Genomic DNA, 15,719 nt, shown 5'->3' with positions numbered 1-15,719 from the left:
TTAACACTCAGCAATAATTTTGAAAGAGCTTTAGTGGGTTCTGTTTAAGACTCATAGCAGAAGTGGTTAAGGACGGCTGCTTTAGATTGTAAGCTTATATCAACATGGATCATTGTAATTTTAGGTTTATTGTTTGGAATTTGTTGCAATGTTTAAGTTCTTAAGAGAGCTACAGAACATGTAGGTATTCTATAAGTAGTCAATCTAAAAACGCAAACAAACAGTAGTTATCAGAGTAGATTGGTAATAAAAAAAAGTAAAACAGTCTAGCAGCCGCCAGGATACCAGGCCAGGCTTCATTCCTATTCCCCCTTGGACCCTTACTAACCCTTCCCTCTCCCTCCTTACCCTACACCTGTCCCTCTCTTCTCTATTTTCTTTTCTTTACCCCCCCCCCCCTATCCCTTTCTTGTATTTCTCTTTCACTCTATTCCCAATTCTGCAGTTTTACGTAATAACAAGGTTCTTAATAATTGTTTATGCCTACTGTTTGATTTTGAAATATAACCTGTATGCTGTGAAACCTTGGAAAATCTTCACCTACAATGTTTTGGTTTTTTTTGTAAAAAAAAAAAAGTAAATCATTCAGTTCAACAGAATCAGAAATAGACAGACCTAGTAGATCTTTTTGGTCTTGTTGTAAAATAATTTTTAAGTCAAACTTTTTACTTGATACTATTGAAATGGAATGTGTTATAAGGCCACAAATGGCTTTTGATGATTATTATTATTATTATTATTAATAATAATGGTGATAGTAATTATTTTTATATAGCATCTACCTATTATGCAGTACTTTGCAGGGAGTATTTAATCATTAGTATCAGTCCCTGCTCCAACGAAGCTACATACACACAGGGAGAACACTGATAGGTTCCTGGTTGGAATCAAACCCATAACCACAGCACTGTGCCACTGTGTTACATACTGTGCCCCCCACCCCCCCCCCCCCCCCCCCCCCCCGTGAGTTAGAGGGCCAATAGAGAGGTTCCCCCAGCAGTATTAGCTACCGTTGGTTTCAACCTGAACTTGTTTGTTGATATAATAGAGATATAGAAGCTGCAGTGTTCTTGAAGTATCAGTTAGAAACTGAACGGTATCAACGGCAGTGTGCGTATTTAATGATGTTTGTTTTAAGAATTATGCTGTAGGGGGCAGTCTGGTGAGTTGCAATGGTTTATACTGTAGGCACAAAGTGAAAAAGCTAGCAAAAACTCAGCAGCTATCTGTTCGGTAAATAAAATGTACTGGGCAATATTGGGCCTCCATTACAAAGCCTAAAATCTTATTATAGTAGTATTGTTGGTTGTTGCAATAGTAACTATTTTCCTTTGTCCTATATGCTTTGCAACCTCTTCCACCACCATGCACAGGTGAACCCACCTGGAGGTTCTCAAGCAGAAGGAAATCCCTCCAATCAGCCTCAGAAGCCACCGGAATCAGACCAATTGGCGGACACAACACCGCAGGTTACTTTCTCCTAATTTTATGTAGATTGTTTTATTTATGCACGATCAGTATTTTATCATTTTGGTTAATGTTTTCACTTAGTATTGCTAATATAAACATGTTATCCATTAGTATATGTGTAAATAGTAGCAGCTTGTAGAAATTCTGTAGATATACTTTTTATACTGCAATGTACTTAATAAATGGGGGGTTAATTGATTTTATGCTTATTTTTAAGTTGATAGTATTATTGGATATGACATTTTGTAAGATTCTCACTTGGCTGTATACAGTTAAGATTTAGAAGATCTGTTCTAAACTAAAAGCACATAGAGATGCTTCAATAACAGCTGTGCATTTTAGGACTTATACTTTATATTCTCTACTACAAACAGGAACAACTGAAAGAAATTGTAGTTTACAAAAATAAAACCAATCCTTGATTGCTAAATTCTAAGTTACATAAAGCAAAAATAGGCAAACCACATAACTACTGTATTTTTCGCTCCATAAGACGAACTTTTTCCCCCCAAAAAAGTGGGGGGAAAAGTGTGTGCGTCTTATGGAGCGAATACTAAAAAAAAGCCTTGTACAGATCCTTAATCGAGAATACCTGGTTGCCGTGGGGACGCTCAAGCTTCCTGCTGCCGGGCGGATGTCTCGATTCTCCAGTGGTAAGTGTGCGCATGCGAGTGACGTGGTGCCGCTGAATGAGCGGTTGTGAAGTAGCCAGCTGCCGCATCCGATTGAACGGTTTCTTCATGATGACTCCCCCTCTCCTTGTTCCCGAACTCCCAGCGAATCTTAACTTCCTGCCCTGCAACTCCGACTAATCCATTGGGCTGGCAGGCGGGATCAGCCCGAGGAGGCCCCCGTCATACAGTGCACTGAGCCCTGGGCTCCTGAGTGGGAGAGAGCCGACACCTCCCAGCCACACACGCAGCCCTCACTTCTCCCTATGGGCCTTCCTCCTCCTCCTCCCTCCCGCAGCCGGTCCCTTCTTCCCCGGCAAACTTCGTGTGACAGCAGCTGACAGCTATTACAGCATGCCGGGGATATTGTGAGACCTACTAATAGTGGTAGGTCCAATCATTGTAATATGTCATTACAGTTACCTACCCACTTGCCTAAGAGAATTCACATCACATCAGTGATAAATAAGAGTGATATATTTATTCCTTATACATGTTTAGCACCCATGTCCTGATTATCCAGTAGGCTCAGGCTGCAGCCTAGGGTGCCAGGTTTTTTGAGGGTGCAAAAAAGTAACTTCACAACTGCTCGTTCAGTGGCACCATGTCACTCGCATGCGCACACTTGCCACTGGAGAATCGAGACATCCGCCCGGCAGCAGGACGCTTGAGCGTTCCCACGGCAACCAGGTAATCTTGATTATGAATCTGTACAAGACTTTATTATTGCTATTCATTCGAACACATGGACTGACACCTCATAGCCATATTAGCAGTGCTATTTGGTTCAGAATATTTTTTTTCCTGTTTTCCTCCTCTAAAAACTAGGTGCGTCTTATGGAGTGAAAAATACGGTACTCGGGTAAAAAAATAATAATTTTACAGTTCTAATTATGCTGGGACAAAAGCTAACTGGCCAATTTAGTGTAAAATCATTTAGTCATTGAGTAGAGTTAGGGAATTCCACTGCAATACAGTAATTACATTATATGGACATTTTCTTTTACCACAGTAGTGGCGATCTAGTACATGCTTTAAATGTTATTTAGCCAGAGGTGTGTTTTGGGTGTACATATTTTTCTTTAAGGCTAGGTAGGGTTCCATACACATGTAGTCTGTCCTAGCAATAGTTATATGTTAATATGTTCAGCTGTGTGAGTAAAGCATTCGTATTATGATGAGAATACTAGGGTAATATTTAGCCTTGTGCTCCCTGCCAACTGAGCTGGCCATCGGTCAGCGCTATGTGTGTCCCTTAGCCTTCCCAGTACCTCGACATAGGCTAAATAAATCACCAGGCAAATAGTGGGTGAAAGATACACCCTCTATGCCTGATTTTGTTCATCCAGAAATCAATTACACAACCAGTAAATCGGTGTAGGTCAGTGATGGCTAACCTGTGACACTCCAGGTGTTGTGAAACTACAAGCCCCAGCATGCTTTGCCAGCTATCAGCTAGTTATCTACTGTCAAAGCATGCTGGGGCTTGTAGTTTCACAACACCTGGAGTGTCACAGGTTAGTCATCACTGGTGTAGGTGGTCATTGTCTGACTGTGCCCTGTATGATCATTCGGGTCTTTTAGATTTGGCCATGTACGTTTGTGGTGAAGTCTGACACCTTTGTATGGTCACCTGAAGAGTTTTGTCAGATGTGTAATTTGTACACTAGCGCATTTCCATCTAGAAAAGTTCTAATGTACGTAGCACTCAAATCGCTCTGTGCTGTCAATTGAAGGTCATCACCTGTCATATGGGAGTGATTACGCTCAAAAGATGCTGCATTCAAAGTGCCAATATGACCCCAAGTCTGAAACATTGACAGGATTGTGAAGCAAGGCTATGTGGGGAATTTGTCATTTGTGTTTTCATGAGTGATAAAGCTTTCTGATTGGAATTTGAAAATATGTATCTAATTATTTAAAATTTTTAAAGCTTCAATCCAAAAGTACATTTTAGAAAACAAAATGTATTACAAGATTGTGCTCATTGTATCTATTAAACATTTAATGTAACCCATTAATGTACCTAAATGCGTAATCCACTAGCTCTAATGAATATTGACCTAAAAATTAATGGTTACACAAAGTCTGAAAGCTTGCTAGGGCTATAAGGCAAAGCTATTATGTTGTTGGGTATATTTGTTCTGTTTTGTTTTTCCTTTTTTATTTGTTTCAATTCTTTAAAGTTTTGTTTCATTATTTTATAATGAAAGGAAAGATTAAGTGTAACATTTTTCTAACGGGAAACAATTTAGCTGCTTCTATTAGATCCAATTACATGGATCTAAAATTTCTGGCAGGTAGAAGGGACCTGATTCAGTCTTCTGCTGGAAGTCACATTAATGTTAGTGGAGTCACGGCAGCACGGAGACGGTTAAAATGCATGCTACCAGTTTTAGTTCCCTTACATATGAACTGTCATAAGAGCTTCCTGTTTATATAATACTGCTTCTATAATTGAAAGTATTAATTTGGCATTTGCCTAATTCTCCCAGACTGAGGTACTTATATAACACATCCATTATGGGAGTGCATGGAGTCTGGTCCTGAGCCAAGGCAGCTGCCACTAGACTTTTATAAATGCAATCTAAATTCAGTGATAAATTGTGCTGAAATCCTAGATAAGCTGCACTTTATTTATTTATTTGTTTAGCGGTGGTGGGCCTGGGGATTGGTATATACAAAAACACGTCTAATAACGTCAGACCATCTGTTGCAGCAGGCTTTGCATTTTACAGGCTTGGTAAATGGGGGAATACCATCAAGCTACAACTTCACGCAAAAATAAGTACAGTGATTAATGGTCTGACCTTTCCTTTAAAAACCCTGACCTTTCCTTTAAAAACCCTGTTATCTTCAATGCTTAGTATTGTACACCGAAAGTTATAGAAAGAGCGAGCACAATTCCCATGACTAAATGACGTAGATGATGATTAAATCTTTCCTTACTCTCTCAATAGAAGTATGTTGCTGTATTAGACAGTGCAAAGTTTAGATATTGTTTGTCTTCACCTACAGTTGTATGCAAATGTTTCAGCACCTCTGGTCAAACTGATTATTTCTCTGAATCTATGATTAATACGTTAATATGAACTCTGTATACTGAGAGAACATATTTTTGCAATAGTATTTTAGTAATAAAAAAAAGAAAAACATTCATAAGTCAAATCTCAAATATTTGTTGTAACATCTGTACACATTCAGCATTTTGCAGTGAAAATAAAATAAAAATGTGTGTGTGTGTGTACAGTTATGGCCAAAAGTTTTGATAATGACACAAATGTTATTTTTCACAAAGTCTGCTGCCGTTTTTAAGATGGCAATTTGCATATACTCTATAATGTCATGGAGTGATCAGATGAATTCATTTCAAAGTCCCTCTTTGCCATGACCATGAACTTTTTCCCAAAAACATTTTTACTGCATTTCAGCCCTGCCACAAAAGGACCAACTGACATCAGGTCAGTGATTCAATCGTTAGCATAGGTGAGTATTGATGAGAACAAGGCTGGAGATTACTCTGTCATGCTGATTGAGTTAGAATAACAGACTAGAGGCTTTAAAAGGAGGGTGGTGCTTGAAATCATTGTACTTCCTCCGTTAACCATGGTTACCTGCAAGGAAACGCATGCAGTCATCAATGTTTTGCACAAAAAGGGCTTCACAGGCAAGGATATTGCTGCTAGTAAGATTGCACCTAAATCAACCATTTATCGGATCATCAAGAACTTCAAGGAAAGAGGTTCAATAGTTGTGAAGAAGACTTCAGGGCACCCAGAACGTCCAGCAAGTGCCAGGATCGTCTCCTAAAGTTGATTCAGCTGTGGGATCAGGGCCCCACTAGTGCAGAGCTTGCTCGGGAATGGCAGCAGTCAGGTGTGAGTGCATCTGCACACACAGTGAGGCGAAGACTTATGGAGGATGACCAAGAAGGCCAGCAAAGAAGATACTTTTGCCTAAGAACACAGCCATGAATAAAGAATGGTACCAAAACAACCTTCAAGAGCAACTACTCTCTACCATCCAAGAACAGTTTGGGGCTTTACAATGCCTTTTCCAGCATGATGGAGCACCTTGCCATAAGGCAATAGTGATAACTAAGTGGCTCAGGGATCAAAACATAGCAATTTTGGGTCCATGGCCAGGAAGCTCCCCAGACCTTAATTCCATTGACAACTTGTGGTCAATCCTCCAAGAGGCGGGTGGAATAAACAAAAACCCACAAATTCTGACAAACTCCAAGCATTGATTAGGCAAGAATGGGCGGTCATCAGTCAGTATGTGCCCAGAAGTTGATTGACAGCATGCCGGGGCAAATTGCAAAGGTCTTCGAAAAGAAGGGTCAATACTGCAAATATTAAATCTTTGCATAAACTTAATTTAATTGTCAGTAAAAGCCTTTGACACTTATGAAATGCTTATAATGTTACTTCAGTATACCATAGCAACATCTGGCAAAAAGGTCTAAAAACACTGAAGCAGCAAACTTTGTTAAAACCAATACTTGTGTCATTCTCAAAACTTTTGGCAATGACTGTGTGTGTGTGTGTGTGTGTGTGTGTGTGTATATATGTATATGTATATGTATATATATATATATGCTATAGAAAGGGATTGCTCAATAACATAAATGAAGGATCCATAAAGTGGATGTTCTTAAAGGTCATTAGATTGATAGGAGATTAAATGTAGCCGGACAGCATTCATTAATTGAAATCCTTGCATATACAGGACCGTCTGCATTGTAATCCAAGAACGATGTATAACACCACCTTTCACAGCTACAGCAATCGACCAATCAACCAAATTTCTTAAGTTTGTTCTCGTAATCAGGGTGAACCATGGGATTTAAAAGTATCACTTTTATACTGATTGCATATTGAATTGCCAGTTACCATTCGCAGCATAGAATGGAAATTGGAAGGTGACAATACACAGTATGCAGTCCGCAAGCATGCAGGTTTCACAGCCACTTAATTACTTTGTCTCATGCAATGCCTTTAAAAAACTTGTCTAAGGAATTCGAGAATCTAGGAACCCTTGGAACTGACGTTTAAAACCTTGGTGGGAGCCCAAGTACTGGATGAATTAAGTCGCTATGAAACGTGCATGCTTGCGGACTGCAAACAGTGTATTTCCATGAATAGGTTTTATTAGTATGTTTCCATTATAATTAGTATTTCATTAATATTGCATCTAATAATTGTAGGTCTTTACCTTTTTTTAGGTAATTATGTATTTGGTTTATATCAGTGGTTCCCAAAGTTTTTCAGTTCGCGGCACCCTTAGAGTCTCCATAATTTTTTCAAGGCACCCCTCCAAAACATTTACCGAGCTCTCTCGTTTTATAAGTAGTTGGGTCAAAATAACGTAATAAGTATTTAGGCCAGGACAGAAATACTTCATAAGTTTTTTGCAGAAATAGTACACATCCAAAGGAAAAGAGTATTTTTATGTATTTTTTTTCAATTATATTTCTGTCAAAGAATAATTTAGAACTGATATTAAAAGGAATAAGATCAAACAAAATAAAACAGCATGTACAAAAATCATTACACTGTGCCCATTTACCTTTACACTGCGTCCCTTCATCATCGCACACTGTGCGTCCCTTCATCATCGCACACTGTGCGTCCCTTCATCATCGCACACTGTGCGTCCCTTCATCATCGCACACTGTGCGTCCCTTCATCATCGCACACTGTGCGTCCCTTCATCATCGCACACTATGCGTCCCTTCATCATCGCACACTGTGCGTCCCTTCATCATCGCACACTGTGCGTCCCTTCATCATCGCACACCGTGCGTCCCTTCATCATCGCACACCGTGCGTCCCTTCATCATCGCACACCGTGCGTCCCTTCATCATCGCACACCGTGCGTCCCTTCATCATCGCACACCGTGCGTCCCTTCATCATCGCACACCGTGCGTCCCTTCATCATCGCACACCGTGCGTCCCTTCATCCGCGGACCTCTGTGACCTCTCTGCCCCAAGGAGAATCAGTTCTCCTTGTTTTGCTCTGCCTTTTTCCACCTCCATTTATTTTCTTGCCCTTCTTTCTTCTGTTCAGTCTCCTTCTGTTCCTCCTTGCTGCACTGTTCTCTGAAAATGTCGGGCGTGATGATGTCACGCCTGACATGCAGTGCAACAGAGCAGGGAGGAGTTGTTTTTTTTTCCGCGGCTGGCGATCAACCGGGGGGAGGATGGCAGGCAGAGGGGAGCGCATGGTGCACCCCCACCTTGCCAACCTCAATCACCGGAGGCTAGCGGCACCTCTGCTACCACGCCGCGGCTTTGGGAACCGCCGGTTTATATGATTTATTTGTTATGGGTTGAAAGGAGGCTGCCTTAGCAATTAGCTCCACCACATTGGCATATGTAGAGTGGTAGGCTCCTACCAGGCTTTAAGTGCCAGATCTTTCTGCCCCACTGTATGGGTTTACATTTCTTGATATAGTTAAAAACAGGGTTCTCTTAAGCTTGTCTTGCAACAAAAGTGCTTTCTTTATAATCTAACATATCCAACATTTCCATACATCAGTGTGAGGATACCGGGTTTAACCTAACCTTCTGCGCCACACAGCTGGCCTGCCCGGTTCCTACCCAAGGTTCAAAATCACGCAGGCAAATATCTAAAATAATACAAATAAGTTGATTTAACAAAATGGTAGCACAAAACCGCAACAAATATATTTAAATAATACCTTGCAGCAAATAACACTACAGTCTGGCACAGGCAACATATTGGGTATAATGAAAACGCCTCACCGGTATCCTTGTCCCTTTCAGGGACTGGTGTTTATCAATCCAAGCTTCTCCCCCTCTCTCCTTTACAGCTACCAGCAAAGATAGCGGCCCAGCGTCACTGTTACTCTGCTTTCGGCGGACACACAGCTCCCCAAGACCTGGAGAGGTATTTCAGGGCAACCGCAGTACTCCAGGGACCGATTGTCCCTTTCCTGTCTGGGGTAGAGATCTATATCTCAATGCCAGCCTGACTTCAGCTATCACTTAGGAGTGAATGCCAATTTGCTTTTCACTGGAGCTGTTTTTTAAAGGCAAAAATTTCCTCCTTAGGAGTTTAAGGATCTGCCTGATTGGTCCTTTTCTGTGTGTACTTTTTCACAGGTAAACATGCAGACAAAGGGTTAGCAGATGAGTCACTCCTGATTTAAGTAGGGACAGGTATTATTCTGTGGCTATACGGCAGAGTTTGTTTAAACAGGAGAGATCACAATCTAGACACATTTACATTTAAATACACAATGCAGTCCTCTGTTTAGCTGTGGGTCTGTGTGTACTAGCATAGGGAAAATGCCCACAGACAGGGCTCTATGTTTAATTACAAAGACTAGAGACCCTCTGGTGTGATGTATATTCATACAGGACTGGTGGACAATAATACTTTTGCCTAAGCTGAGACAATGGACTAGTCTGCAAGATAACAATACATGCTGGCAGACATTTTAATTACTTTCAAAACAGAATATATACAAGCTTAAATATGACTGACAAATATGGGGAACCAGAGGGCTAGAAAAATGATATATTTTTATAGTCCGCAGTTTGGGAGAAACGAAGTGCAGACTGGTTGAGGTGATATTAATACCCCGTTTCCCCAAAATCAGATATTTTCCATTATTTGTTAATGCTGATTGTGTTATACTGTAAGATTTGTCAACTAACTTATGAACTCTAACCTCACAACCATTTCCCCTGATAGCAATACATCTTATTCACATCAAAAACACGTGTAGTTATTATGTGCGCAGCCTCTGTTCCAACCAGGCATGTAGTGCTCATGCAAGTGAAGAAATTGTCCTTGTTAATTTAAGCTTTGCTGAAAACATGATATATAGGATATGGAAATCTTTGTGGATACATTGATCTGTGCTGATATTGTCAAAATGGTGTCCATGTCTGGTGAGCTTGAAGTAGACTTCATGAATTTCTCCATCATAGATAATTCTTCCAGATTCTTTTGAAATCAAGAAAAAGAGTAGTTCTGTCATCTCTGGTGCATTTTGTGGGAGTTTCCATGTTGCCCTGACAAAGTAAGTCCAAAGTTTCAGAAGAAATCCTGCACCAGGACTTCAAAAATATAAAAACTAATATAGGGCACATTGTTTAAATATGAAAAAAGTGGCAGGTGTATGTTAAAAACGTGCTTACTTAAATTAGGTGCTTTAAAATGGTTTAAAATTATTTTCCTTGGGGTATAGTGTAAAAATCTGTTCAGTGGACAATAAAAGAAAAAGAGAAAACCATAGTGTACTCTGTATAAAATTGGTGGTTAATGTATATAAGATACTGACTCTGTATGGGGGAGTAAGAATCGATAATAATTAAAACGTGATATTCTTCATTAGTCAAATCCGCCATTAGGTATACAGTGCTGAAATGAAAAAAAGAGACAATAGCGTGGCTTATGATATTAGAGTCTGTGATCATCCAGTGTAAACACACAGTCGTCCATATATATTCAGAGTGCCTTTCTATTTGTGTAAATTAAGAAGTCCCAAGTTCTTTTATTCTGGAAACAATAATACAAATATGGCGCAGTACCATTTAAATAGCAAAAAGTATAATTCATTATTATGAAGCAGCAAATACCATGTATCCCTGCCATGGAAAAGCAAAAAGGTGCAGTTGTAAATTAGAGGTCCAGGAGTCCGTATTAACACCTTACCAAACACTAAACATGAGGTGGGTCTAATGATTTGGGGTTGTTTTGCCAGAGTCCGTGAAGAATTTTAAGCTGAAAAGAGGTCTGATTTTGAGTTTGTTTGGGATCGTTGTCCTGCTGAAATATCAACAATGTTGAGGTATTGGGATGAGCCTACACAGTCCCCGGACTTGAATAATATTGAAAATCAGTGCAGAGATCTCAGACATGTAGTGCATGTAGATATTATGATATAGATAGATAGGCTAAGAATATTTCTGAGCTAGAAGAGTTCTGCAAGAAATCATTCCCAAAGGAAGAAGAGAGATACTCTTTGCTGGCTACAAGAAATTTTTGGAAGCTGTGATTTCTGCCAAAAGATCATTACTGACTGAGTGACAAACATGTGGCACATTCACTGTTTTATACTATTCAGTCTTGCTAAATGCAGCATTTAGTAACTGTGCATTAAAATATGCAGATATCGGCAGTGTCTGTAAATCTTGTATCTCGCAGAGTGTTAATATTTATTATTTTTTAGTGAAACTGCAAAATGGGCAGGGGTGTCCACATTTGTATACTGTACACTGCTGTATACATTTTATATTGTAGAGAACTTCATACCCATACAAAGTGCTTTGAAATGAACGGTTACTCCAGATGCAGTGACTGATGCAGCCCCACTTATAGGCAGACGTGAAATAATTGTCTGTTGGACACTTAGACTGATGAACAGTGCATTAATATTTTAACTCGAACACATTTGTTTTGCCTTATCTCCTGCTGTTAAACTTTAATGTTCGTATAAGCATTAGTGTTTTCAAGGATTATTTTCTAGCTCTTTGCTGCTATATAAAAAATCAACTGGTGCACATGGGCTGTAGCAATATATTTTCATGTAGGAGGGACAAGTGGATGTGTAGAATTTTTATTTTATTTAATATTATGATTACTCATGTCAATTAGAATAATTTCTGAAACTAATATCTGGAGAAAATAGAATGAACTTAAAAGGTGTAATGATCCCTAGTAACTAAAAAACATTGGCCTTACAGTTTCATTGAAATTTAAAAAGGGGTATATATACATTGCACATCAATCTGGATGTAATTAGCGGCCCAGATAATGTATCAAATATTATTAGTTTATTTATATAGCGCCAACATACTCAGCAGCCCTTTACTATTGGTAACAAATACAGTAATAAAACAATACTGTGTATTAGACAGACAAAGCTCTAAGGGGGCCCAACTTACCAGTTTACAATCTATAGGAAAATAGGAGTTTTATGCCTAAGGTTAAGTGGGAAATGGGAAGAGGTACTTAGTGGGGATATGTGATCCAGCCACATAGCAATGTTTGTTGTAGAGTCAGAGTTTTTGGGAATGGAAGGAGTATAAAATAAACTTTCCAGTGAACTATTTCAAGGGTGTTTATCTGGTTGCATAACCTAGGAGGCTAAGAATATAGCATTTGATACGCTTTCCTAAAGAAGTGTTTTATAGGTTGTTGCATGAGGGAGGTATGAGAGGTGCTTATTTTGGGCAGAGCGGAAAATATTGGAACATATTTTGAGACAAGGAAAGATGCACGTTGGTGCTGTTTTGTTTAAAATGTCATTGTATGTAAGTATTTTAGATTGGTTGCTTGTAATTTACCAAATCCAATGTAACCACTGACTGAGCAGAGTGGCAGTCGAAGAATGTTGTGCAAAGGGATTTTAGACTAGCATCTGCTTTGGATGCAGATTAACAAGGATAGTTCTGTGTCAACAATGGCAGCTAGAGAATGAACTTGACGGGTAGTGCTTATTGTTTTGTTGGCAAAAGAAATAGACTTGTCATCATCATCATTTATATAGCACCACTAACTTCGCAGCGCTGTATAGAGAACTCATTCACATCAGTCCCTGTCCCATTGGAGCTTACAGTCTAAATTCCCTAACACACACACACACACACACACACACACACACACACACACACACACACACACACAGACTAGGGTCAATTTGATAGCAGCCAATTACCTACCAGTATGTTTTTGGAGTGTGGGAGGAAACTGGAGCACCCGGTGGAAACCCACGCAAACACAGGGAGAACATACAAACTCCACACAGATAAGGTCATTGGTCATTGTCAGATAGATAACTTCTGTTGACTGACTGGTTGGAGTATTATTAACTCAGTTTTTGAAAGATTAAGTCTTAGGTGATGAGATGACATCCAAATTGAAATGGCAGTAAAACATTCATTATCGCAGGCCAACAAAGATGGTGACAGATTTGGAAATCTTCATAAAGGTGATACTGAAATTCAAAGGAGCGTAGTAGTTTCCCAAGAGAAGTGGTTTGGATAGAGAGGAGCAGAGGGCCTAGGACTGAGCCATGTGGTACTCCCAGCTGATAGAGGAGACAGTGAGCAGGTAGATCCAGAGAAATACACACTGAAGAAGAGGTTTGATATGTAGGATGAAAACCAGCATGGGACAGTGTCCTGAATACCTAGTGAATGTAGCGATTGTATTTGAGACTTTTCAACATTGTAAAATTAAGCAAGTAATAGCTTTTAGGTTTAGCAGTGATCAAATCATTGACCACCTTCGTCAGTGCCTCCTCTGTGGGTGTTGGGAACAAAAGCCTTATTTTAGCGGGTCCAATTAGGCCCCTGCTATTCTTTTAAGACCATTATAAGCTTGCTCTATCGTTGGCTACAATGTCAATGTGGGTCTTATAGTAATACTTTGCTAGTGACCACTGTTTTATCTGCTCCATGCAAGATACCAATCACCAGGAGGAAATCCCTAGTGAAGTCATAATATGACGTAACTAGGATTTCCAGTGACAATGAAATTGCAAAGCAATTTTGAATCCTGTTTGTACACATTGCAGGGTCATGAACTGTCCTGTCTCCACACCCGATGGCTGTCATTCACAGCTGTGATGGGGTTTTAGGACTGATTTCCCAATCTTCATGATGACATTTAAGCATTTCTCTGTGGTGTGACATCATATGTCATTTTACAAGAAGGGGTTAATCATAAATTTAAGTACTCCACAATTTTGGTGCTCGTTCCTCTTTATCATAAAGTAGCTTGTGGCATATATATTTTTCTGCTTTCTGTGTAATACTGCAGTAATGTATAGACAACGTTTCACTTATATCTACAAGTGATGTTGCACTTGTAGCCAAAACACTTGTAATAAAAAGCCTTTTCTGTAAATGTCAGTACATATGTTTTAGTATTTATATTTGTAAACCTCTCTAATTCTGTCTGAGGACTGTTTATTGCAGTACCTCTGATGATCTATACTGAACATTTGCTAAATGTGCTCTAAATGAATTTCTCCTTTCTCCAGGATGAGACTCAGTATGTGGAAGCCACCTCTGGTGAAGAACCTGCACCTGCAGCACCTGCTGTGAATAGCTCAAGGAGCCCCAGGCAGCGACGTGCCCCACAAAGTAATAACCTGCCCTCTCCAAGGCTCATCCAGGTCCAGCAGCATGCTGTAAATGGAAGTAGCGCTGGATCAGTACTGCTAATAATCGTTCTAACATTAGCATTCGCCGCACTTTTTTTCCGCAGAATATACCTAGCCAATGGCTACATTTTTGACTATGAGCTATAAAGTTTGGTTTGTTCTGCAGGGAATTAACAGGAATGCTGCATTAAACCATGTGTTTCAGGTATGCGAAGACAACAGTTTACAGCGATGATTATTTGTATTTAAACCATTTGATCGTTTCCCGCATAATGTGGCATTGTTGCAAGGGTTTAGTAAGTCTGCTATTTGGATGGTCTTCTCCTCTAATGTAACAGTGAGAAGCTGGGAGTGTTTTTAAAGTAGTAGTTCATATATACATGCTTATGTTCTATATTTACTGACCGGAATGGATATTGAACAAAATATAAACTGAAGTGCATACTGCATGTCCATTTTTATAGAGAGCACTCCTGTGGTGGATAAATTAGTTAAATTCTGAAAATGTTTTTTGTTTTGTTTTGTCCTTCTTTTTTTTTTTTTTGTTTCTTCCATGCGGGACATACAAGCTTCCTCTTGTGACATCCCCAATATGCTGTCTTAAAATCAATGGAATTCCCTTGGGATGCGTTAATTGCAGACAGACATGAGTACCAGATTAAAACTTGGATTATCAGAAGGATCGTGGATCCATATGGCCTAAGCATTTGTTTACTCCTCAGTAACATTGAAGACCAACATGCTAAAACATTGCAGTGGCATTTCATGTAGGTATAGTGGCCATAGGGTGTCAATCACCACTTATATTTTTCATTTAAAACATGGGGTTGGACCATGTGCCAATGGGCTGATATAAATGAGAAATTTTAACAAAATAGGTCAAGTAATTATTAGCTTATTCTTTCTTGGTTCAAGCTTTGTGGTGGTCAGATGTTGCAAGACAACCCTGATGGCAGGAAAACATGCAAGAAAAGGGTTGTTTTTTTTTGTGAATCAAGCCCAATGTGTCCTAATCAAAGTTACAGCTTTCTTGTTTGTATGTGTATATACATACAACATAATTAGGTATTGATTTATTTGTATCACATCCATGAAAAGTTAAATATAATTGCGCATTAGTTTGTCTTCAGAGATCCGTGGCTAGATATGGGGTCTGAAAATGACATATCTGCATTTTTTTTAATTTATTTTTTTGCTGTTTTCAAAAACGGGGCCAGAAATATGTAAAGATATTACTTTTGTGGACATGATCAGTATACTGTAGCCTTGTAATATTTTCAAATGTATATCTTGCTTTTTTTAATTAAAAATAATTACTTAAGATGTTTTATTCTTGCATTTGTTACAATGAATGATGATAATGTAATAATCTAAAATTATTGTTCTTTGAAAAATATATAAGCAATAAATAAAATGTTGTGAAGCTTT

At 39.2% G+C, this 15,719-nt stretch overlaps 1 protein-coding gene across 1 annotated transcript in view; it reads left to right on the top strand.

Annotated features, from left to right (window-relative positions):
• The window catches only part of UBE2J1 (ubiquitin conjugating enzyme E2 J1), a 28,879-nt gene extending 13,160 nt beyond the window's left edge, over positions 1 to 15,719 (top strand). The window contains exons 7-8 of the mRNA XM_075202773.1: positions 1,374 to 1,469; positions 14,169 to 15,719. Of these exons, the coding sequence (XP_075058874.1) occupies positions 1,374 to 1,469; positions 14,169 to 14,438 (366 nt within the window). The 3' untranslated portion in view covers positions 14,439 to 15,719. The remainder of the gene's footprint in view (positions 1 to 1,373; positions 1,470 to 14,168) is intronic.

This window comes from Mixophyes fleayi, chromosome 3, assembly GCF_038048845.1.
Source record: "Mixophyes fleayi isolate aMixFle1 chromosome 3, aMixFle1.hap1, whole genome shotgun sequence".
NCBI classification, from domain to species: Eukaryota; Metazoa; Chordata; class Amphibia; order Anura; family Limnodynastidae; genus Mixophyes; species Mixophyes fleayi.
This window is presented reverse-complemented; position numbering and strand designations above follow the sequence as displayed.